Source organism: Daphnia pulex, chromosome 7, assembly GCF_021134715.1.
Source record: "Daphnia pulex isolate KAP4 chromosome 7, ASM2113471v1".
In the NCBI taxonomy this organism is placed as follows: domain Eukaryota; kingdom Metazoa; phylum Arthropoda; class Branchiopoda; order Diplostraca; family Daphniidae; genus Daphnia; species Daphnia pulex.
Genome location: NC_060023.1, coordinates 7,022,023 through 7,044,745, shown reverse-complemented (window position 1 = coordinate 7,044,745; position 22,723 = coordinate 7,022,023). Strand labels below are relative to the sequence as shown.

Below are 22,723 nucleotides of genomic sequence, written 5' to 3'. Positions count from 1 at the left end.
AGAACCCTTTTTAATAGGGGGAGACAAAGCAGTCGAAGTTGACGGAATATCGCCGCTGGCTGCAGAACTTGGCTGCACGTCAACATCAATCGTGTTTATCTTCCGTTTTAGAACTGAAGTCGGATTGACGGAACTATTTTAACTGGCAGAAGTATCAAGGTCTTTTTTTTTATGACCATTCTTTACATCTGTAGAAAACAAAAATACTGCGATTAAAAGAAAATTGGTCTTATATGATTCTAAAACTAGGTAGACTACGTTTTAAAAAAAATGATAAAAACAAATGAATTGGTATTTGCCTTATAAAAAAAAAGTTGGAAATTACCAAAAACAACCACTTCACCATTTATCGCTCCAGAAATCATAATCTTCATGAGATTCATTTGGCCCTCAAATGTGGGAAGTGGCAAATGTGGGAGAAACTTCATCTTAAGATACACATAAGTGATATTCCTATATTTTATCTTTTTACATTTAATTCTAATGAGTGCTAGGATGATAGACTGCATAGTTGTAAAATTATCTCTAGTGATGTAACATTACCATTTTGCAGTAATCAAGTCAAAACTTCAGCGGTTATTGTTGCGTTAAAAAAGCGCCAGTTTTGACTGCTTTTCGTTGGGATAACACCAGACGGATAGCCAAACAAATACAACTTGGTAGTGGCACCCTTTTAAGTGTACAGACTAGCTAGTTAGCGTGTAAGATTCCTACCGCTCTTCTTCCATTACACATTTTACATAGCAGTACACAAGTCCAGATATTGGCTATTATCGAGAAAATACAATAGGAAATGCAATTCCATACTAGGATTTAAGTTGGTTAATTGTTTCCACATAGGATCGAACTGAGGATCTCCAGCATGTAAAGCCGACGTGATAACCACTATACACTATGGAAACGTTAACATTAGATAGATGGCAACAATTTCATTTCGCCAGAATCATAAAAACTTTTGGTTTCTGCCAAAAATTTTAAGCCAAAATCAACATAACATGTTTATGTCCCCCCAACGATATAATCAGGATATAGCTGACCAAATGAAAGCCACATGATGAAAAATAGGCATCAATTATCGACATTTCTCTTGGAGAAATATCAGAGAAACGAAATCCAATTTTTAAAAAATATCAATCGATATTTCAGAGTCAGTTACTCTTAATTAAAATGGAGAAATTAAAACGAGTCAGTTATTCTTAATAAAAATGGAGGGCTAATAATACGGGGTAAGATGTAAAAATATCGGGGGTATAGCTCAGTGGTAGGGCATTTGACTGCAGATCGAAATGTCCCCGGTTCAACCCCGGATGCCCCCTGTTTAGTTGAACCTAATATAGGGAACGACATATTATTGGGTTTATTCAGTTAAATTGTATCATTGATGTCTTTATTGAATTTAAAAATAAGCCCATTCGAAATATTTCTACGTATCAGCCTGATTTTTGAAAGTTTGAAAGAAATTCTCATCAACTTATGGAAACTGATCTGCGTTAAAGCTGTTCAAGAAGTATTATTTAATAACACACAGTTTCTTCACTTAAATAACTGAAATATCTGACTGGCCTCCTGTTCGATAGAAACTCAATAATTAACCAAATGATTCTTTGATTGCGCATCCCAACCTGGTCTCACCAAGTTGTCTCCCAATGTGACAAATGGTTCTGTCGTACCCGATATTTGTCGATGACAAAAGGTCCCATCGAAGTACCAACACTTTTTTTTTTTTTTTGAATCTCCGGAGGAGGACTGGCAATCGTTTTTTGTAGTTGAAATTTTATGATTGACCCCATTTGGAACAATTTCAGCCATTGAGAACGAAATTTGAAATCGTGCCCCCCCCCCTAAAATTTTTTTTTCTTCTGCTGAACCTCTTTTTGAGAAAGACCGATGAGCCCTAGAACCAATGGCAAGCGTGAAAATTCTATATACTACACTTGAAAAACCTTTTTTATGGCACCGCGACAAAAGGGCCGATCGAACACCGATTTTTGTGTATCCCTAAAAATAATTTTTTTTCTACTAATGAACCTTTTTTGAAAATACCGACGAGCCCTAGAACCAACGGCAAGCAGTTGAAATTCTATATACTACACTTGAAAAACCTTTTTTAAGGAAACGCGACAAAAGAGCCGATCGAACACCGATATTTTTTTTACCAAACCTTGTCGTATTGCCTCAGCTTTTTTTCATAAAACCCAATAAAAGAACCTACAGATCGCATTTTCAGGGTCACCACAGTTTACTGAATCTTTTCGAACCCATTTGTTTCAGTCTTTTCATACGCAACGCGACAAAAGAGCCTGTCGAACGATTGTTATTTTATCAAATTTATTTACTCTGTGTGTGAACGTGACATCCTCTTGTTCTTATTATCTAACTCCATTTTTCCATAGAGTTTGTCACAATGAATGAAATTTTTTGTTCAAGTATGAAGTTTTTCTTAGGTGACGCGACAAAAGGATCTGTCGAAGGTTACAAAAATTTAAATTTCTTCACAATTCTAGAAAAGGGTATTTTTTTATTTCAAATCCATCTAATGTGCTGCGGCATTATCTGAAAAAAAAACCTTGTTAAGTTATTTCAAATATTTCGTATATTATTCCTTTTATTCTAATGGTAGGGAATAAATAAATATTTTCATTGGTAGGCCTTTCTTGGTCCAACTATGAAAAACGGTTCCCTCATTGCAATTTTGTATAGGCTCTTTCGTCGAGAGACTGTTATGTCGACATTTGGTTTAGTCTACTGGCTGTTTTTGACACTTATTCGATGTAGTCTGAACGTCTTTTACTTCCCCATTTCAATGCGCAAAGTTACAAAAGGGCCTGTTGAACAAATTTTTTTTTATCAATATTTATTAAATTTTGGTTGAACGTGAAAAAGCTTGATTCTCAGTTATTCTCCTTTAAAAAAAAATAAAAATGTTTATAATAATAATTTAATTTTTTTTTACATTTTGATAATAAATTTGGACAAAATTTTTTGACGTGTTTTTTCACCGCGGTTGGGTGATTCCCTAGTATTGACCTACAAGATCGCAAAAAATGAGAAAATTTTTTGAACTTTTTCCTGTGTTAAAAAAATACGAGAAGTATCCGTAAGGCGATCATTTTGAAGGCGGTAATTGAATGTGATCGCCTTACCTTGGAAAATCTTAAGAGGCAAATATTAGTTATTCTAGTTAACTGCTATTCTGTAAAAAATTTGTTGCTAAGAAAATGAGATTACTGACAATTATTCTTTTATAAAACCTCAATTTAAAAAAAGTTTCAATTGTCAAATTACTACGTTAAAAACTTAAAAAATTTTCTGTCAGTATTATTGGTAAACCAACAATGATGTCAGTTCTTTCTAAATTAGAAACATAATCCTGTTTGCGGTCCTATTATTTTATAATATTAGTTATTCATATGTTCCTACTGCGCTTATAACTAAAAAATTAAGAATAAAGGAGATAGGTTGACAGAAGTTGCATTAATAGCCTCTATGAAATCGCAAAACCTGTTTTTGAAAATGATTCTTTGCACATTTATTTCCTTTCAACATGTTTAACAATGAAAACATTTTAATAAATACCGAGTTTATGACCATCTTTTCAAGTTTTAAAATCGAGTTCTGAGTTATGCTGCTTGAAATTTTCATTTTCAAAATACACTATTGGCGGTACCACCAATTCTTAAGGCAATTTTTTACCATAGTTCTGCATTTTTCTTACAATCTTTCGATCCTGACTATTAGTTCCTTAGGACACAGAATATTTGCCAAATCGGCTTGTTTGCTTGTTGTTGAATTGGAAGCCAATTTCCTGGTAAGTGATTTTTCAACTTTTCCAGGTACAGTTTTTTTCAGGAACACTTTTCTATTTTTAACAATTGTTTCATCATTGTTACAACCATCACCATCTTTGAAAGCCTTGGAGAAACAAGCTTTCATAAGAAAATAAGTCAAAATATTTTTAAAACTTCTTGTTATTACCGTTTCCATCGCTCCATTCTTTGAGTAGGGCCTCATTCGTGAACGGCAGTTTAGGTTTGATGATCATTCCAGAAGCGTTTTTTTTCTTCTTGGGGGAAACAAAAATGGTAGTTTTCCTTTTGTTCTCTTTGCTTTTTTTATCTATTGTATCACGTTCATTTTCTGAAAACAGAAATATTAAGTCTTAATAAGTAAATAAGTCAAACTATCTCAACATTTTGTTACCGTTTCCTACACTTCTGTGAATCGTAGCCTTTGTTGTGATCGGAAGATCGAGCACCTCGTTATTTTCCTCATCGGTGCTGTAAACATCGTTCCCAAAGTTTCTTAAATTCGATTGGGGTTGCATACTCCGTTTTCTTAGGACCGCGTTTAGTATTTCAGCAGAATCTCGACTGTCTTTAATGGGAAATAAATTGTTTAAGGCTTGGAACAATTATGTGTAAATCACTCTTCTTACCACATTCTTCATCAATTGGGTGAACGAGGACTTTAGCTGGGGATTGCTGCATGGTAGGAAATTATTGGTAGCTTTTTCTTAGTTTCAGCAGTCCTTTTTGCCTTTTTTTGGGGGGGGGGGGGCACAGAAACGCGGTTTTTTTCAATTTCTTGGATCTTGATTTGCGAGGTTGATGTCCACCAGCTGTAAATAATGGCATGACACACTTGTATAAGACACAGTACGTAATTAAATAACTATGTTAATTAATCTACTTGGTTTTGAATTTGGTCCGGAGACAGAATTAGTGAAAGTTTCGCTGTTATTTTCATCAGTTACACTAGCACCAGAAGATTTGTTTGTTTTTTTATTTTTGGGTTCATTGTCACTTTTTTTTCGTCGGGTCAATTTTACTGCATCATCAGAATCCTCACTAGCTTCGAAACTTAGGTCATTTATGGTTTTCCCACCAACATGGAAGTTTTCTATAGCTGAGATTACAAAATGTACATTTTTTTAAAGATCTGTATGATGTAATATCAAAAGAGAAGTGTACCTTGATTCATTTCGTCTTTTTCTTCAGAAAGATGATTGGCTTCTCTAAATGAATCTTTATCTGATAACTGAGCATCTTCAATTTCCACAGCACTTGAACGGTTAGCTAAAAACAATTACTTTTTAAATAATTAGAATGTCACTTAATATATTCTATCATAGCCTACCCTAAAATTCTGCAACATGAGCTTTTAATTGCAATTTGCACAAACGAAACGCTGGTTGTTTCAACTAATTGTTTTCCTATATTTCCATAAGCACGAGTTCTGAAACTGGAAACTTTTTCATTTGGTGTATGCATAAACATAACTACGTTAGCCCCACTGTCTCTTTCAAGTGCAGCCAACTACCATTAATAACAGCAACAGTTTAGTGAAAAAATAAACAAATAAATTGAATACAAAAAAATACCGTGCGTTTCACTCAACGAATTCGCCCTCTCTTCGTGGACTCCTTAATTGATATCTTGAGCCCATCACTATACTTTTTTGGGGGCAATTGTCATAACCTTTCTATCGCATCTTCAGTACGAGAATTTTTTTTCCCCATTTCATTTGCCAGAAGAAAGAAAATTAAGAAAAACGTAAATAGTTAACTTAACTTGATGTACGTTTTATTTATTAGCCTAGATAAAAACACACATGGTTAGCTCAACACAGTCTTCACCAGTGAACTGATACTAATCCGATTCCGTGTCGTTAAAAAACGGATTTTTTGAGGGCCGTAGAACGGATTGGTTTCCGTTCTCTTACGCTAGAGTCGCATGAAGGCAAAAACGTTATGCCTACCCTCTAGCGCCTCTAGCTGATTCATAATCGGATTCGTTTCAGTTAAAATAGGAATTCATATGGGTGATAATAAGGTGAGTGATGGGTCTGACTCGGCAGAGTCACAGATAACCAATTATAGATTGGTTAACTGGTGGGGAAGCTGTGGTTGCGGAAAAGGGAAAGCGATGTGGGGAAAAGGATCAATAATCGTCATCGATCAATCATCTCAGCGGACGAAGACGATTTCGTCGGTGCAGCATCCATGCTTTTTAGAAGCGACACTAGTTTTACAGAAGGTGTTTTGACTAATTCCATGGGTTTCAGCACAGTCTTAGAAACGTAAATTGAAACGCTGGTTTTTTCAACAATTCAACCACTGCTGCATTTGATTCCACATTAATACTAGAAAAAAAAACAAGAAAAAAGTCAAAGGGGTATTAATAAAACGCATCATTGTAAACATTACCTTTCAGTGGAGTAGTTTGTTTTATCAATGTTGGCTGGAGGCACTTGAGAAACTATATTCTTAGCGGGGGAATACGATTTGGTATGGATTCGTGCTATTTAGAAGCGGCACAGTTTTAACAGCAGGTATTTTGACTAATCTGTTAGGTTTCGAAACAGTCATAGAAACGTTATTCGAAATGTTAGTTTATTCAGTAATGGGACTGCTAGTGGTAGCAACTGATTGAAAAACGTTAACATAAAAAAAACTAGAAAAAAAGTCAAAAGGGTATTAATAAAACGGATAATTGTACGACTACCTTTCAGTCGGTAATTTGTTTTATCAATGATGGCTAAACACACTTGAGAAACTAATAATCTCAGCGGACGAAGAGGATTTGGTTGGTCCAGCATCCATGCTATTTAGAAGCGACACTGCTTTGACAGCAGTCATTGACAGCAGAAAGGATTTTTTTTTACTAATCCCATGGGTTTCAGAACAGTTTTAGAAACGTTATTCGCAATTTTAGTTTTTTCAAGAATAGAACCGCTGCTAGAATTGCTGCAATTGCTGCTTGCAATTGCTGCTAGCAGCAATTGTTTCAACGTTTACTCTAAGTGAGAAACAACACATCAGTGAAATACTAATAAAACGGACAATATTGATCAAAACCTATCAGTCAATAAGTAGTTTGCTTCATCAATGAAGACTGTACGAACTTGAGAAATTGTCATCTTAATCGACGACGAGGATTTCGTCGGCCCAGCGTCGATGCCATTACATGCGACGCTAATTTGGCAGTAGTTGTTTTCGATGCCTTAACTTTACGAACTACCGTCTTAGACGCACGATTGGAATGTTGAGTTTTTTTAAGAAAAGAACCACTATCATAACCAACTGATTCACCATTAATACTAAAAAGAAAAATCAAGTCAAGGGGGTAATTTAAAAAAAAAGTAATTGTAAGTATTACCTATCAGTTGATAAGAAATTGTCGGGGATGATTTTATCAGGGACGGGTGCTGCATTAGGTATGGGCGCCACATCATTCGTAGACGGGGATGGCCGAGGTTTTACTAATTGCCATGCAGGAACACTAATATTGTACTAGATTTGAGTGGATCAAAAATCATTTAAATACGTTCCCCTCTAGCAATTCTTGGGTGTAATGGTTAGCGCTTCGGATTGTTCAGATGTGTTGTGTGTGAGCTCTAATTAGTAGGGCGTCAAACCGGTGTGCGTGAGCTCGAATTAGTGGGACCGCACACCAGAGCATACCGATATGTTGAAGTTGCATGGCCGAGGTTTGTTTGTTGGAAATTCAAAATTTTAATAAAAAAATATGATTCTTTTTGGAAAAATGGAATTGAGTAAATAATTGTTTGGTAACTTCAAACATTCCCATCACATATGTGTTAGTGGTTCAAATCTTGGCATAAGCGAAATGTTTTATTATTTCAATCTTCAATTATATTTGATTTGATTTTTTATTTGTATGGCAAAAATAGTATTCAATAAGATTTTTCGGATGTTTTGTGTCATCTGCACAAGAAATTATACCAGAAAGTAAAAGGGAACTGAGAGGAAATGGAGACATTGCCATGCAGGAACACTAATATTGTACTAGATTTCAGTGGATAAAAAATCATTTAAATGCGTTCCCCTCTAGCAATTCTTGGGTGTAATGGTTAGCGCTTCGGATTGTTCAGATGTGTTGTGCGTGAGCTCCAATTAGTAGGGCCGCACACCGGTGTGCGTTTAAACAAAATCTGAATTTTGTTTTCTTTAGCAAGGACTTAGAAAAAAAAATTCAGATTTAGTTTTAAAAAATGTGAAAAAACTCGCATTTTTTTCCAGATTCTAGGCATTTCCCTTTAAAAATATGGAAAAAATAAGGAAAAAATTTTGAAAAATGATTAATGTCTTCCACAGATTTGAACCTAATAGACCTCTTGCACAATGCGGATAGCAGGATTCTTGTAGTCCGACAACGCTGCAATCCGCCATATTGAGAAAACCACACCCTTTTTTAACACTGTCTCTTATGGAAGTATTTTTTCAAAGTGCTTTTTCTCCTAACTGGATAACAACTTCGACCAAAGAAAAATATTTAAAAATACTACATTATTCAGGTAATCCGTAGCATGTAATTTTTCCACTATTGAAGTAGTGGAAGTCATACTAATTAAATGTTTTGTACAGGGCATATGGGCATTGTTTACATATGTAGGACCCAAACATGTATAGTTTACTTGTAATTTTTAACATGTAAACACTTGGTAATTGATTTTTCCTTATTATTTAGATTGTCATGTGTGACGAGGTATTGGTGGAAAATGCTATAATCCAATTATTCGACCTATCCAACTATTCTGATAGTTTGCCAACCGAGGCAAAAGAACGCTATCTTTCGAAGTTGGTAATTTAAAACACCATAATTTATACTTTCTGTAAAATTTTCCCCTATACTTGCTTATGTGATGTATTTTTATGTTTTACAGACAAGCATCTAATGCCAGAATGATCGGTCAAATTTCCCAATGTGAATTTGCTGCCACAAAATCCTTTAGGTGCTGTGAAATGAACACTGCAGAGCATTAACACTATATGATGACCTTTACAACCAGATCGAAGAAGGAATTGTGTCAGCTCAAAAAGACATTGAAGCAACCAAGAAGGAGTTGCAAGAAGCAAGACAGATTCGTAGGAATAAAATGGAATATGATGCTTTGGCTGCCATTATTCAAACACAGCCTGATCGAAAGAGCACCCAAGAGAAATTATCTCTATTGCGACAGGTACTAGAAGCCTCAGAATGTGAATGTCAGAAATTGGAAGCTAGATTAAAACAAAGACGCAAACAATTTCACTTACTCATTTCAACTATCCAAGGATTACAGCAACTTCTCAACGATGATGAAGCATCCCAATTGTCTATTTTGTATGCATCCATATTCTCTATTTTAAATAATGCTAACAAATACAAATCATTTGAAACACAAAAAAATCTATGTATGAATAAACTATCCAAAAGATACATATCCAACAAGGAATGCCACAGAATATTGCTTTTTAAAAATAACACCACCAGTTCTTCTTGAGAGGTCGAATAGATGGATTACAGCATTTTCCACCAATACCTCGTCAAACATGACAATCTAAATAATAAGGAAAAATCAATTACCAAGTGTTTACATGTTGAAAATTACAAGTAAACTATACATGTTTGGGGGTGTTTGGGTCCTACATATGTAAACAATGCCCATATGCCCTGTACAAAACATTTAATTAGTATGACTTCCACTACTTCAATAGTGGAAAACTTACATGCTACGGATTACCTGAATGATGTAGTATTTTTAAATATTTTTCTTTGGTCGAAGTTGTTATCCAGTTAGGAGAAAAAGCACTTTGAAAAAATACTTCCATAAGAGACAGTGTTAAAAAAGGGTGTGGTTTTCTCAATATGGCGGATTGCAGCGTTGTCGGACTACAAGAATCCTGCTATCCGCATTGTGCAAGAGGTCTATACCTCTTTTATAAGTATCCACCTATGACCATAGATAAAGACGAATGGTTGATTATGTGCTATCCTTTTAGCCCTATCCCTACTGACCCCGAGTTCTTGGAGTGCTTGTAGTGCCTCTAGCGGATAAAGTACTGTACTGCACCGAGGCTACGAAGGGTTTTGCAGACGAAGATTGTTTTCCCTCTGTTTTGGTAAAATTCTTTGCCGGCGTTTAAAAGTCCTAGGTAATTTTTTCATAAAAATTTTTATTAAGAATTCATATTGTATTTAATTTTGACGTTTGCCAATTGAAAAAGCAGAGAAATCAATTGAATCATTGCAATTGAATAGAATTAAGCAGAGTGTAGAGATGAAAACGTACAATAGAGGGCAGGACAAGTAGTCCAAGATTGGAGAAATCGGAGGAAGGGTAGCAAGAATGTTGGCGACAGTTGGCCATGTTAATTCTCTTATGGAGAGAATCAACCAGTGGTCTTTATCTGTGCTATGACTAAGCCACCAATCGCTTACTTCCTATATAAAAATTTCGAATCGTTCCTTGGCTATCCCCTTTGAAAAGTGGCAATGCTGTGTAATAGGGACAGCATGCCTTCTGGCTATGTTGGGTGGGTGGGTGGAAGCTTCCCCAAAACTTGCAGGGGCGAACGTACCGTACGTTGAGTGGCCGTAACTTACGTAGGCTATGCTCCACTCCATAGCCTCCAAAAAATCATTCCCCGAGTCCATTCCCCGAGTTTTAGTGGGTTAATTTGTTGTTTACTATGCTATGCTCTGCTCCATAGCATTTACTATGCTATGACTCCACTCCATAGCCTCCAAAAAATCATTCTCCGAGTCCATTCCCCGAGTTTTAGTGGGTTAATTTGTTGTTTACCCGTCACCCCGTTTGAACACAATAAAGCTCGGGGAAAATCGAAAATGGCGACCCCCGAGTCCGTTCCCCGAGTTTTAGTTATCCCCACGATTTAGTGCGGCCCACGTTATTTGTTTGTCTGTTTATTTTTCCTAGTGACAATCAGTGTCGTTGTCGACTGCGTCGAGACTTTTTTTATATGATGTCGTCGGAAAACTTACGTCCGCAATTGAACAATAATTGGGAGAGATTGTCACAATTTGGAGTTCGAAGGAGATTCATCGATGATAACTTTTATGAGCCAGGCAACAAATTGTGCCAAAATGTTCTGGGTAAAAAATCAATAATTATATTTGACAATGAAGATTTTCTTCATCCTAAGTAAGTTATGGAATTTATTTTAAAAACTGAGGTTCAAATTGTATAATTTCTTTATCATTTGCAGTATAAAAAAGTTTACATGCCATGTTCCTGGGTGTGTGAAAGTATTTTATACCTTGGTTAGCTTTGAAGACCACTATAATACTAATCATCGGTTTGTTTGTGATACCTGTCATAAGCGTCTTCCATCCCCACATTTATTGGATTTGCACATTTCTGAAAGACATGATTCTTACTTTGCAGCCCTTGCAGAAAGGAAACCAATGGTAATCTTTTTTCCACTTCAAAAAATTTTATATTTCTGAATATTTCCTTCAAATGTACTTCAAATTTATTTTTGTTTAGTTCCAATGTTTTGTGGAGAGCTGCAACTTAAGATTTTCAGCTAAGAATGAACGACGCTCACACTGCATAGAAGTGCATAAATTCCCCCCTGACTTTCGCTATGATTCTTCTAAGAATGGTGAAAAGAAAAAGAAGTTAGCTGCTAATACAGATCCTTCAGTAATTAAACCCAAGCCAGCCAGTAAAATGTTTGGGTTTGGGCACAGTTCGAATCGGGGTATGTTTCGAAGCCGTGGTCGTGGAGGATTTCATTCGGGCAATAAAAAATCCCGGAACACAGCTGAAGATCTGGAGGTGTCAATGGCGGATCTGGAAGAAGCTTTACCATCCATGGAATAAAAATATATAATAAGTAATAATGTTAAATTAAAATCTTTAAAAAAAATAAAATATGATCAAATCTCATTTATGCAATTATGGTACTCCATTTACTTGAACTATGATTTAAAGACTTAAATGTTATCAATAGAATACATACCACAGGCATGAAGTTTAGACATTCACACTGCACACTATAAGCTGACTATAAGCCAGGCTAGAAGTATTTGAATACCAAACTAGTCATCGGTAACGTGGCAAAGTTTCCTACTAGCTTATTCGATATTTCAAAATTTTATCATTTCTGGTATATAGTACGAATAAATTAAATGCAAAAAGTTGCGAAAAGTTTGTGTTGTGTACCAAAGTTTTTAACTTATTCGTCATTTGAATTTCGTCCACTTTCAAATGAGGGGGCGGGATAAAAATTGCAACTAGGATTCTGCTATAATGTGTTGCCGCAAAACGACTTCGTCGTCCTATTATTCCTAGTATTCCTGGTCTTTTTATCGCGGTTAAAAAAGTTTTTTTTTTTTTCGTATCTAGATCTCCATGCAGCATGAAAGGTTTTAATGTGAATTGTGAATATTATAACAGATTAACAGGTTATATACGGTTATACCTGATAAGCTGAATCAAGAAGTTTAAAAATCTGTCGTGTTGTCTACTAACGTTGCTAGATGTCATTGTCGTCTGAGTTGTATTTATTAGTCTTCTTGCAACCTAGATTCCTATGGTTACTCATTATTTTACAGGGGAAAAATAAAATATAGATTTGTCAATTGTCATTGGAGTGGCGTTAGCGAAATTCCCTTGTATGACATTCAAGTCAATGCAATATTTTAAAGAAACAGATAGTTAAGTTGGTATTTAATTTTAAGACGAACTGCTGCCTTTCCAATCATGGAAATGAGCCACAGCTTGATTCTTAATGAGGAAGCACTTGCCAAAATACCTGAAGCAAAAAAATCCCTCTTTGTTTATGAATGGTTACAGTTCCTAGAAAATGTTTTAATAGCAGCTCAAAAGGTAATATTTGTTGCAACTCCTTTATTATTTTAACCAATTTATTGATTTCATTGTTATATTTGAAGAATGACATCAAAGACTGCCAGAAAAAAATTGTTGAACAGCTTTTGGCTCAAATCCATTCAAGCCCAGGTCCTCCAATACGGCAATTAATTGGTCAATGCTTAGCCACTCTGTTTAGCGTAGGAGATGCATTCCTTCTTTTTGATACTATCAACAAGCTGAATGATGTGTTAAAGAGCAGAGATGATTCACCAAGTTTTCTCATGACTCGTTTGTAAGTCAAATTTGTGACTTGTTGGTTGTCTTATTCAGACAAACTTTTAATTCCTATACAGAGCTTCTATTACTACCTTGGGATTCTTATACGAAAGACTTGGGCGTATGGCAGGAAGATCATATGATGAATCTGTTCAAGTATTGCTTAGAGGACTTAAAAACAGTGAGTCTCAAACAAGAGCAGAGAGTTTAGTAACTTTAGAAAAGGTAAAATCCATTTCATGTTTTTATAAATTTAAATTATAAATATTTGTTTATACTGTTTCTGTTTAAGCTGTGTTGTGGAATGGGTTCAGCAGCATCCAATCAGCATCGTGATATCTTTAAGACCTGCAAGTTATGTCTGTCAGACAGAAACATGAATGTTCGGGCTGCAGCAGCCAGGGTAAGACAAATATGGCTGAATTTTATTTTTTCTCTGATTTCATTCATCTGAATTTTGCAGTGCATGTGGGAAGTCATGAAACATTCGTCTAGTATCCTACAGCTTAACGAATTTGAATCCATAGCTGCACTGAGCTTTCGTGCTCTCGAAGGTTCCAATCATGAAGTTCGATGCGCTGTGGCCCTTTTGTTAGGTCATGCTGCTGCTGCAGCACTTACACCTCCTAAACCTGGTCCAGCAAGAACCGGTCTTTCGGCAGCAGCGAACCAGTCTGCTGCATCTTCAGCGGCGAAGGTTGCATCAGTAGAAGAAGTTCTAGGAGTAATTTCGACCGGATTTTTGCGTGGAGGTGGAGGTTTCCTAAAGGGAACAGGTGAAATGATTAAAGGACCAGCTGCCACAAGCCGAGAAGTTCGAGTTGGAGTCACAATGGTATTAGATTAGATTTAAAAATTCAAATTCTTAGTCAAGTATCTTACAAAAATCTATAACAGAGCTACGTCGTCATGGTCCAACAACTTGGTTCTACATGGTTGGAGCGCCACTTAAACACCATGTTGCAGCATCTACTTGATTTAGCAGCCCAGCCGCGAGCTGCTCCTACCCACGTTGACGCCGTCTATTCCCGTCAGTGCATCACTTTCGTGTTTCGTTCACTGTTGGGCAAAATGTTGGGCGAGAAGCAGCAAACGGCTGCTTGTAAAGAATTAGCTCGCATTATTAATCATCAGATGAACAGCATAGGTATAGCTGTCATAAATCCACCCATTAATGAAAAACTAAATTGCTCATCTTCTTTGTGTTAGATCCCAATCCGGAGAATGCAAAAGACAGTAGCACGCAGGAAACTATATTTAGTCAACATCTTCTTGTTTGTGCACTGCAAGAGCTTGGCTCACTTGTTCACAGTCTTGCTAGCTCTGCATCGGCTCTTTTGGCCGATCAGGTAAATTGGTTTCATAATTGTACAAGCCTTTCTCATTGAAAACAAAATGTATTGTAGGGAGCTGGCGTAATTGATTGTGCTATCGCTGTCTTGCTTCATCCGTCGCAAGCTGCTCGTCTTGCAGCAGCTTGGAGTCTGCAGTCTATGGCCGTTGCTGTTCCATCTCATCTTACACTTCTGATCGACAAGTAACTGATTTAGTATCCCGACTTAAAAAAAAATAATAACATTAATTTTTCTTTGGTATTTGTAAAGATGTGTTGATGCCCTAGAAAATCTTCGAAGCACGCCCGAAGCTGTGTCAGGTTACAGCGCCGCTTTGGCAGCATTGATAGCTGGTGTTTCATCTTCTAGCTTGGGCATCCCACATAACCGTGGAAAGGTAATCATAAAATGCAATATTTGTTTATTATTATCTTTCAGTTTGCTATAATCTTAAAACGACGTCTTTAGATTGTGTTCAACACTGCCGAGGAGCTATTAAGAAGTGCAAGCCAAAACAACAGACTCGCCGTCCAGCGCACACAGGCTGGTTGGTTACTCATCGGAGCTGTTATGACTTTGGGGGTATCTGTGGTCAGTAGCCTGGTTCCTCGAATGTTGCTCCTTTGGCGCAACAGTTTCCCTCGTTCAGCTAAGGAATTAGAATCTGAGAAAGCTCGTGGCGATGCTTTCACCTGGCAGGTACTGTCATATTTTTTATGATTATCCAGTCAACTTAGATTGCCATAAATCTTTATTAATATAATTATTTCTCTCAGGTGGCGCTCGAGGGTCGCGCTGGTGCCCTTTCGTCAATTTGTAGCTTCCTCCGACACTGTCCACAGCTGGCCACAACTGAGGATATAACTAAACGTCTAATGGGTCCGCTGGATGCCGCCATCACTATGCTAACAAGGTTTATTTTCAATTCATAAGCTATGCATTTATTTTATATAAACGAAACATGTGATGATTAGCATTGCAACAGTCGTCAAGACATATGGACAGCCTCTCAAGGCAGCATGCGCTATGGTTCGTCTTCGTCTTTACGATGCTCTTTCTTTAGTCCCTCCTCAATACTATGAAGGTATTTACGTTTTGGGATGTCTGCTCTAAAGAACAATACTTTACTTAATACTTTTTTTAGCGAGTTATACTCAACTTTTGCGTTTACTGGTGGCTGAGTTCACTTTAGCTGAAAATCCAGCCAATACAACCACATCTCTGTTGCAGCAACAATGCCAACCTGATGGTTCAGCAGTCTTGTTGCATCCAGATCTTCAAGATTCAGACTACAATTTGCTTCAACAACAGCTGTTGCCCAACAGTGCTGCCGGTTCAGGAGCCCTTGAACACGATCCATGTTCGCTTTATGCTTTGGTGACGGATAGGTCACAGAATGTTGGGAACGTTCCTGGGCCACTTCCCTTGGGTGTAGCAGTTATCGATGCATCAATCACGCTATTTGGACACGTTTTCCCTCGAGTACTACACAAACACCGTCTCCAGCTGTTGATCCATTTTGAGGATAGCATCAAACAAGCCAAAACCCGTCAAGCCGTTCAAACGAATATTTTTGCCGGTTTACTTGCTGCGCTGCGTAATGTAGCCGAAACAAAGGTTGGATTAGGTCCCAATGCCGAAGAACTTCGCAAAGGCCTCTCCAGTCTTATCCAAGCCGGACTCGTTAATCCTACCTGCCCTGCCCTACGTTGTGCTGCGGCTGAAGCCGTAGGTCGTTTGGCTCAAATAGGATTGGATCAGCGTTTTACGAGTGAAGCTATTCAAACTAGTTTCGATAAACTGAAGAACAGCCGAGACGCTGCGAGTAGGACAGGGCACAGTCTTGCCCTAGGATGTTTACATCGCTATGGTGGTGGCTTAGGTCTAGCCTCTTCGCAACAACTAAGTAGCAGCATTTCCATTTTGACCGCCCTTAGCCAAGATACGTCGTCAGCAATGGTACAACAATGGGCCCTTCATGCACTAGCGTCAATTGGAGAAGCAAGTGGCCCAGTGTTTCGGCCATTTGCGGACTCGTGCTCCAATATGGCGTTGCAGTTATTGATGACAGTTCCTTCAACCAATGTAGAAGTGCTCAGGGCAGTAGGCCGTTGCTGTGCAGCTTTGGTAACTGCTTTTGGTCCTGAACTCCAAGGTAAATGTTAAAAATCAACGTGTAATACTTTAGATTATAAACCATATACTTTTACCTTCATAGGAAATACTGGCAACATCATCGCTGCTAGATCTTCTCTCTTGTCCGCATGTGCTCTACTCCAGCAACACAGTAGTCCCGTAGTCCAGTCCGAAGCCATCTTTTGCCTACAGCAGATGCACATGTTTGCACCACGTCACGTCAATCTTAGCAAACTTGTTCCTCTTCTTTGTGTAAGTCTCGCATTTCTTGATCATACCTTTATTTTATTTTTCTAATTTATTATTGCCACCATTAGCGATCTATTAGCAATCAACATTTGGGTCTGCGACGAGCAGCGGTCTCATGCTTGCGTCAATTAGTACAGAGAGAGGCCAGAGAAGTCTGTGAGCATGCTGCCGCCTACGTAACAGAATCAAGTCGTGCAATTCCGCTGTTCAACGGATCGAAACAAGGATTGCCAATGGCGCTACTTCTACTATTAGATAGCGAAGTAGACGTCATGTTGCAGCGTCATCTCCGAGACACTTTGAACGGTCTTCTGACTACCTTAGCGGAGCAGCAGCTCAGCTCATGGTTGACGCTCTTCAAGGAAGTGCTGACGACATCGGCTGATACAACTGCTGGTCCTGCTCCATCTGGACAGCATGGGCAACCCACTGTAGGACTTAAAAGCTCATCATCAACTGCCGATGCAGATGGCGATGGTGCAGTAGATGACGACGAAGAAGAGTTTCACGCAAATGGAGACAGTCTTTCACCTACCCCTAGCAGTCGCCCAGCTGGTCTGCCTCCTCCTCGCTGGCCTACCAGAGTCTTTGCTGCTCAATCCGCCGGAAAACTGCTGTTGCTAATGCGAGAAAGTACGGCAACGGCTCACTTTGACTTGGCAACCGCTCGCCAACTTAGCAGCTCGAATGGAACCGATTTCTTGGTTCTGCACCTCTCCGATCTGATTCGATTAGCGTTTATCGCAGCCACTTCCGATTGTGACGCCCTTCGCATGGAAGGCCTCCGTCTACTTCAACTGCTCATTGATTGTTTTGCCAGCCAACAAGAGCCTGAATTTCCCGGCCATTCAATCCTTGAACAATATCAAGCTCAAGTATTAAATCATGTTTGTTGTTTTGTTTGTTTTTTTGTCTATTCTTAATTTCCACTTGATTGTTTAAAAGATAAGCGCTGCCTTAAGACCAGCTTTCAGTGCTGATACTGCCCCAAACGTCACTGCTGCTGCCTGCCATGTCTGTAGCACATGGATGTGTTGCGGTGTAGCTCAAGATCTGTCAGATCTCCGTCGAGTTCAACAGCTTCTTCTTTCGGCATTGAATCGAATCACTGCTGCTCAACAATCGACTCTTCCCCCAATAAGTGGAATAGGTGGTCTTCAACAGCACCGTTTGTACAATGAGAGCGCTGCCACTCTTGAGAATTTGTCGGTCCTCAAAGCTTGGGCTGAGGTTTACGTAACGGCAATGTCTAACGATACCGCAATGAAAGACAGGTATTGTCCGATTAATTTTTTTACTTTAATACATTACACATTTGAAATGTGTCTATATTCCTACAGCAAAGTTGCCGAGAGTCGTCATTTGCTTTTGCCTTTGGTCAAACCAGAACTGGCCGGTTTGGCACAATTTTGGCTTGCAGCTCTGAAAGATCATGCTCTTCTCACGCTTCCTCCAGGTGAATTTTTACATATCCTTTATCATATTTATCATATGTTATTATTTGCATTCTTGTAGAGTTCTAACACAACTTTAATTTTTAGAATTTGGCCCTCAGTTGCCACCAGAAGGAGGAACGTTTTACACTCACGATGCGGCCGATTTGTCACGACCTTATTACAAACTGAGCTGGCCCCCTCTGCTCCAGGCTGCGGCACTTTGGTTGGGTCATGTAAATAACGCCGGTGAAACAATTGAACCAGATAATGTCTACTCCAACCACTTCTTCCTAGTATTCGGTATTACCTTTCGAAAAATCACGTATCGTCTCTTAAACTTATAAGCACATTCCGACTTTTAACACCAGGAATTGCCCTAGAAGCTTTGTGTGATCTTAAATCAACCGAACCGGACTCCTCGACTGAGGCTTGCTTGTATGCCCTTCAAGCATTATTGCACTCTCCAAAAGCCCGAAATTCAATGACCTGTCAGGCACCGCTAACAGTCGAAGTTTGCAACGTTCTTCATCGCGTGGTGTTGACGAAGAAAGCCTCAATCCAAAAGCAAGCTTTCGAGGTTTTATTGGCACTTGTGCAAGCCACTCACGAGCAAATGAATCGGTTGAGTGACCCTCTCGCTGCAGGGGAAGGTGGCAGTGAAGGAGAACTCTTGCCGGGCACTTCGTTAGTTTTTGCTGCTCTTGAAGTCTGCCTCTGCCTACTCGTTCAAGTTTATCCAAATATGGACCCCAGTACCACAAGCAGCACTAGAGGTGTGAAAAGAGCAGTTAGCATTAATGGGAACGTAGGCGAAGAACTAGTGGCTGCCGCTCTAGACGTAATGGGAATATTGCCCTCTGTCTGTTCGCCGCACGGTGCTCTTTCACTTCTACCAGCGTTGTTACATTTAGTCACCAACGTCTTGAAAGAGGCCCGAACACTGGAATCGCCGTCTATTCAAGCAGCATTGCGTTGTTTGCGTACGTTCTGTTGTCATCCATTTTCGAAACTAGCGGAAACAGAAGCGCCGTACGGCAAATTACTCCAGAGCTGTACTGCTCGTCTTTTGGATTGGGGCAAAGCTGGCCAGGAAGAAGACCGTCTGGATCCATTAGTTCTATTGAGTGCTGTCTCCGAAATGTTGCTGCACGCTCCGTCTGGGTTACTTTCGTGTCCCGCTTTATTGTATCCTTCACTTAATGCCTTCCAGCAGTCACTACAGTCCACCGACGCAAGACTTAGGCTACACACTTTACGACTATTTGACAATCTACTCCAGGATGCAACTCGTCAGTTGGCATCGCATTCCGATAACGCTAAGTCAATCCTTCGCCCACTGACGCCCTACGTCCACGCACTGGCCCCGAAAATTGTGGCACATCTATGTAGCCCTACATCTCGTCTCATCGAGTCTCAGCAACAGCTATTGATGACCATTGAGTCTATCAACTGTGTGGAAGCTCTGACTGCACTTGCCGACGCCGAAAATTGTAAGCTCATTTTGAAATCGTTCCACTAAGACACACACTTTATATTATGTAATATTTGACAGGTCTATTGGTCTTGCAACTTTTGGTCCCCATCCTTATTGGTTGCCTATTGGATCCGACGCAGATGAAAGCGGCGAATCCTTTGACTAAAACCTTACACACCCACGCTTTACAAACATTGACGCGGATAGGCACCCAATATCCACAGGTGAATTAAAATACCTTTGCAGTCTATTGGCCTTCTAACTCAATTCAGTTTCTGTATATTTAAAAAAATAGGAATTCAAATCATTATTGAGTTACTTACCGGAGCTGAGAACAAAACTTGAGTCAGCTGCCCGAGCAAACCAATTCTGTTCTAGAAATCCTAAATCGGGTGCGATGAGCACCGCAGTGGAAACCAAGGCGGCTCCCACCATCAAATTGAAAACCGATTTCAGCAATTTTAATTAGATTTGATGATTTATTGATTTGGCAAGCTTATTACTTTGTGATTCGTGATCATATCCTTGTGACCTTTAAGTCCAGTGTATGGCTTAAAGGATTGTTTTTATGTGACTTATTTTTCATTTGAGTGTGGATGTAGAAACTCACAACACATTTACACAGTAGTGGGTCAGTTATGCAATCATTTGTATTTTACCATGTTCTTTCAATAACAAGAGTAAGACAAAATAAACCATCAGAAACTGATTCAACAAATGTTTTTCAATCAGCCCCTTCATCCTTGTCACTCAAGTCATTGTAATTACTAGTAAAACACATTTTCTCCTGCTAGATGGTATGTTTAAGTAGTGGGGCTTTATTAGTTATTCAGCTAAAGCCAGTTTAATACCATCAACAATGGCCTGCATCTTGGCAGGAGTGTCCACAAAGCCACTTCCATTCTATCAAATAAATAATCATTAATATCAGAAAATTGATCCAACTATAGTGTAAGAGGATAAAAAACTTATACATCTCTTACTTTCTTTGAGTGAAGGAGTTTGCCATTCTCAATTCCTACTTCAAAGTAGCCAGTGACACCAGGAGTACCTTCTCCTGTCTGCAAAATTGACGCAGTAAAGTAAATAATTATGTATGTATGTCTGTTGTAAATAACTGGATGCACTTACAATATCTAGAAGACCTGGGAAGAGTCCATCAAGCTCTTGTTTGAGCTGTAAACAAAATTAATGATTATTATTGATGCAATTATATTTGGTTTCACAGTGTTTGTCAGAATAACGAGACAAAAACGTACCTTGTTGAACTTCCCACGGTACCCTCAGGCACCACTGAAATATACAAATTAAAATTATATGTCAGTTTGTCATTAAAACAAACATTTTCTTGAATCAAAGTTATCAGAAAAATTACCAGTAAGTTATAAGAATCTTCAGTTTTGTCATTTCGTGATCTCTTTTTCAACGATCCGTCGATCCTGTCCAAGCGTGTTTAACTCGCTTGCTTGTCTAATGAGATTACGGTCTGCCTCACGGTGTCGACAAACGCCTAAAAATGCTATCTACCTGATAACGGTTGCAGAACTGCAGACTTCTTTACAGCTCTGCTTCAACATTAATCGATGCTATAGAAACAAATATAAATGCGAATGTTGTTTATATTAATCATACTTTATAATGAATATGATTTAAAAAACATGTTGCTGTTCATGATTCGAGCTCTTTTTTTATAAAATTTTTTGTTATATTACCTTTTTATCCTACCTGGTTTGGCAACAAGGCAGTTCGTTGTTTTGTATACTAATTACGAATCACAAAACTCACGTTAATCACGGAATCTCTTATGGCAAAATAATCTGGCATGTAGAAACTTTATTTGCGTCCTCATCCTCACCTCCATCATACAAGGACAACAGACAAGTGACACATCGTGGAATTTTCTTTCACAAAAATCCATTTAATCACTGGATTTCTATGAGCACCTAATTCAAGTAAGTCTGATGTAAGTCGATTTTAATACAAACATTATAAAAATAATTTTTTACAGAAATTATATAAAGGCTACCGACTACTGAGAACCCTTATACTTTCATCACATGCGCAAGTTAAATCCAGAAAATAAAAAATAGACATTCATGAATCTTTCACGGAGATGCAATTTCCAAGGCGAAGAAGGCTTTCTAAACTAGCTGAAGCGCCGAATCCTAGACTGCATTTTGATAGAACACGAACAGGAGGGAATTTGCATTCGACCAGCCGCTCTGCGAATTTAATTATTTAACGTTACCAAGTTTAAAGCGCTCACAAAGTTTGGAGTAAAAAGACAAGAAAAAATCTAAAGTGTATTGGCACGTCTGATTGATAATCTTGCATCCGTGAGATGCCGCCTTCCCATTCCACGATGATGAACACGAAATTCATAGCTGTATAATTAGTAACAAACATTGAAACATATATCTTGTTTTTATCATTTACATTTTTATTTCATCCACATTAATGACTATTTCAGAGAAAGAAATGAAGTACGTCGACATAAAAAACTGTTCCGCATCATCGTCCTGATACCACATGCATTCAGAAATCGATCGCGAAAGGCGAGTCTGAGAAAAGCCACTATCATCACGATAGTCGAGTTCGGCAAGTAACATCTCCTCACGAAGGCGCAAAAAAATATCAGTTGATTGCAAAACTTCTTTTTTCCCAGACGAGATCTTTTTATAGCTCTACTATTGCAATCATTTCCGGTTTAAGTAATGGTCGAAATATAATGCAGTTTTCTAGAGAATGGGAAAGTATTGGCTATGGATTACGACGGTCGGATCTATGAATATTTTAAAGCATAACAGTTTTATTCTGAAATTGTAAAAGTACGAAATGCTATGTGCCACGATTTTCCGTGAATCACGCGTTGCGTTTTCTAAAACAATTATTGGAAAATACAAGTAATTTTTATGAAAAGAAACATCATGCACTTCTGTCGGATAGTTTACGTCATTGCAATTACATCTACGAAGAAATTCTATGGTAAGTATGTTTCCTGTAAAATATAAATTTGTTTTTCTGTCTAATTAAAAAAAAATTGCGAATGTGCAAATACGAATATACATCTGGTGACGACAAACCGTATTATTATATCGATAGATAAATCGAAAAAATATACATAGATTTTTTTCAAGATAATTATATTATTAGAAAGGTTGGATTCTTTTTTTATCTTATCTTCATTTTCTTTC

General features: G+C 38.2%; 2 protein-coding genes and 5 long non-coding RNA genes across 9 annotated transcripts; 4 read left to right on the top strand and 3 right to left on the bottom strand.

Moving 5' to 3' along the window:
- Window positions 1-4,541: 4,541 nt before the first annotated feature.
- Window positions 4,542-10,181, bottom strand: LOC124198454. Its single transcript, XR_006876569.1, has 10 exons — window positions 10,075-10,181; window positions 9,717-9,933; window positions 7,158-8,056; window positions 6,504-7,098; window positions 6,206-6,344; window positions 5,381-6,141; window positions 5,137-5,315; window positions 4,971-5,075; window positions 4,690-4,905; window positions 4,542-4,618 (listed from the first exon to the last, which is right to left on the bottom strand). It is a non-coding gene; the product is annotated as an uncharacterized LOC124198454 (long non-coding RNA).
- LOC124198452 lies at window positions 8,195-8,841 on the top strand. Of its 2 annotated transcripts, none has more exons than XR_006876566.1 (4): window positions 8,195-8,316; window positions 8,387-8,425; window positions 8,490-8,603; window positions 8,686-8,841. It is a non-coding gene; the product is annotated as an uncharacterized LOC124198452 (long non-coding RNA). The 2 variants fall into 2 exon arrangements; XR_006876567.1 differs by having other exon boundaries at window positions 8,195-8,330.
- On the bottom strand, window positions 9,208-9,659 carry LOC124198453. The gene is made up of 3 exons (XR_006876568.1): window positions 9,526-9,659; window positions 9,407-9,455; window positions 9,208-9,342 (listed from the first exon to the last, which is right to left on the bottom strand). It is a non-coding gene; the product is annotated as an uncharacterized LOC124198453 (long non-coding RNA).
- A 152-nt stretch (window positions 10,182-10,333) lies between the features above and the next one.
- LOC124198450 (zinc finger protein 511-like) lies at window positions 10,334-11,697 on the top strand. The gene is made up of 3 exons (XM_046594293.1): window positions 10,334-10,947; window positions 11,012-11,213; window positions 11,293-11,697. The coding sequence occupies exons 1-3, from the start codon at window positions 10,766-10,768 to the stop codon at window positions 11,629-11,631; spliced, it is 723 nt and encodes a 240-aa protein (XP_046450249.1). The 5' UTR covers window positions 10,334-10,765; the 3' UTR covers window positions 11,632-11,697.
- A 603-nt stretch (window positions 11,698-12,300) lies between these two features.
- LOC124198449 (HEAT repeat-containing protein 5B-like) lies at window positions 12,301-20,238 on the top strand. Of its 2 annotated transcripts, XM_046594292.1 has the most exons (21): window positions 12,301-12,639; window positions 12,705-12,916; window positions 12,978-13,125; window positions 13,193-13,303; window positions 13,364-13,735; window positions 13,798-14,047; window positions 14,110-14,249; window positions 14,307-14,437; window positions 14,505-14,631; window positions 14,703-14,933; window positions 15,011-15,147; window positions 15,209-15,318; window positions 15,379-16,389; window positions 16,453-16,622; window positions 16,688-17,494; window positions 17,565-17,893; window positions 17,960-18,075; window positions 18,161-18,355; window positions 18,424-19,545; window positions 19,608-19,753; window positions 19,825-20,238. In XM_046594292.1, exons 1-21 carry the CDS (start codon window positions 12,514-12,516, stop codon window positions 19,996-19,998), a joined length of 6,165 nt encoding a protein of 2,054 aa, XP_046450248.1. In that variant the 5' UTR covers window positions 12,301-12,513; the 3' UTR covers window positions 19,999-20,238. The 2 variants fall into 2 exon arrangements, with proteins under 2 accessions (XP_046450248.1, XP_046450247.1); XM_046594291.1 differs by having other exon boundaries at window positions 12,306-12,639; window positions 17,565-18,075.
- Window positions 20,162-21,309, bottom strand: LOC124198451. The gene is made up of 5 exons (XR_006876565.1): window positions 20,905-21,309; window positions 20,789-20,822; window positions 20,661-20,705; window positions 20,513-20,590; window positions 20,162-20,432 (listed from the first exon to the last, which is right to left on the bottom strand). It is a non-coding gene; the product is annotated as an uncharacterized LOC124198451 (long non-coding RNA).
- Window positions 21,310-21,352: 43 nt separating this feature from the next.
- LOC124198455 lies at window positions 21,353-22,370 on the top strand. The gene is made up of 3 exons (XR_006876570.1): window positions 21,353-21,481; window positions 21,538-21,924; window positions 22,000-22,370. It is a non-coding gene; the product is annotated as an uncharacterized LOC124198455 (long non-coding RNA).
- The last annotated feature ends 353 nt before the right edge of the window (window positions 22,371-22,723 follow it).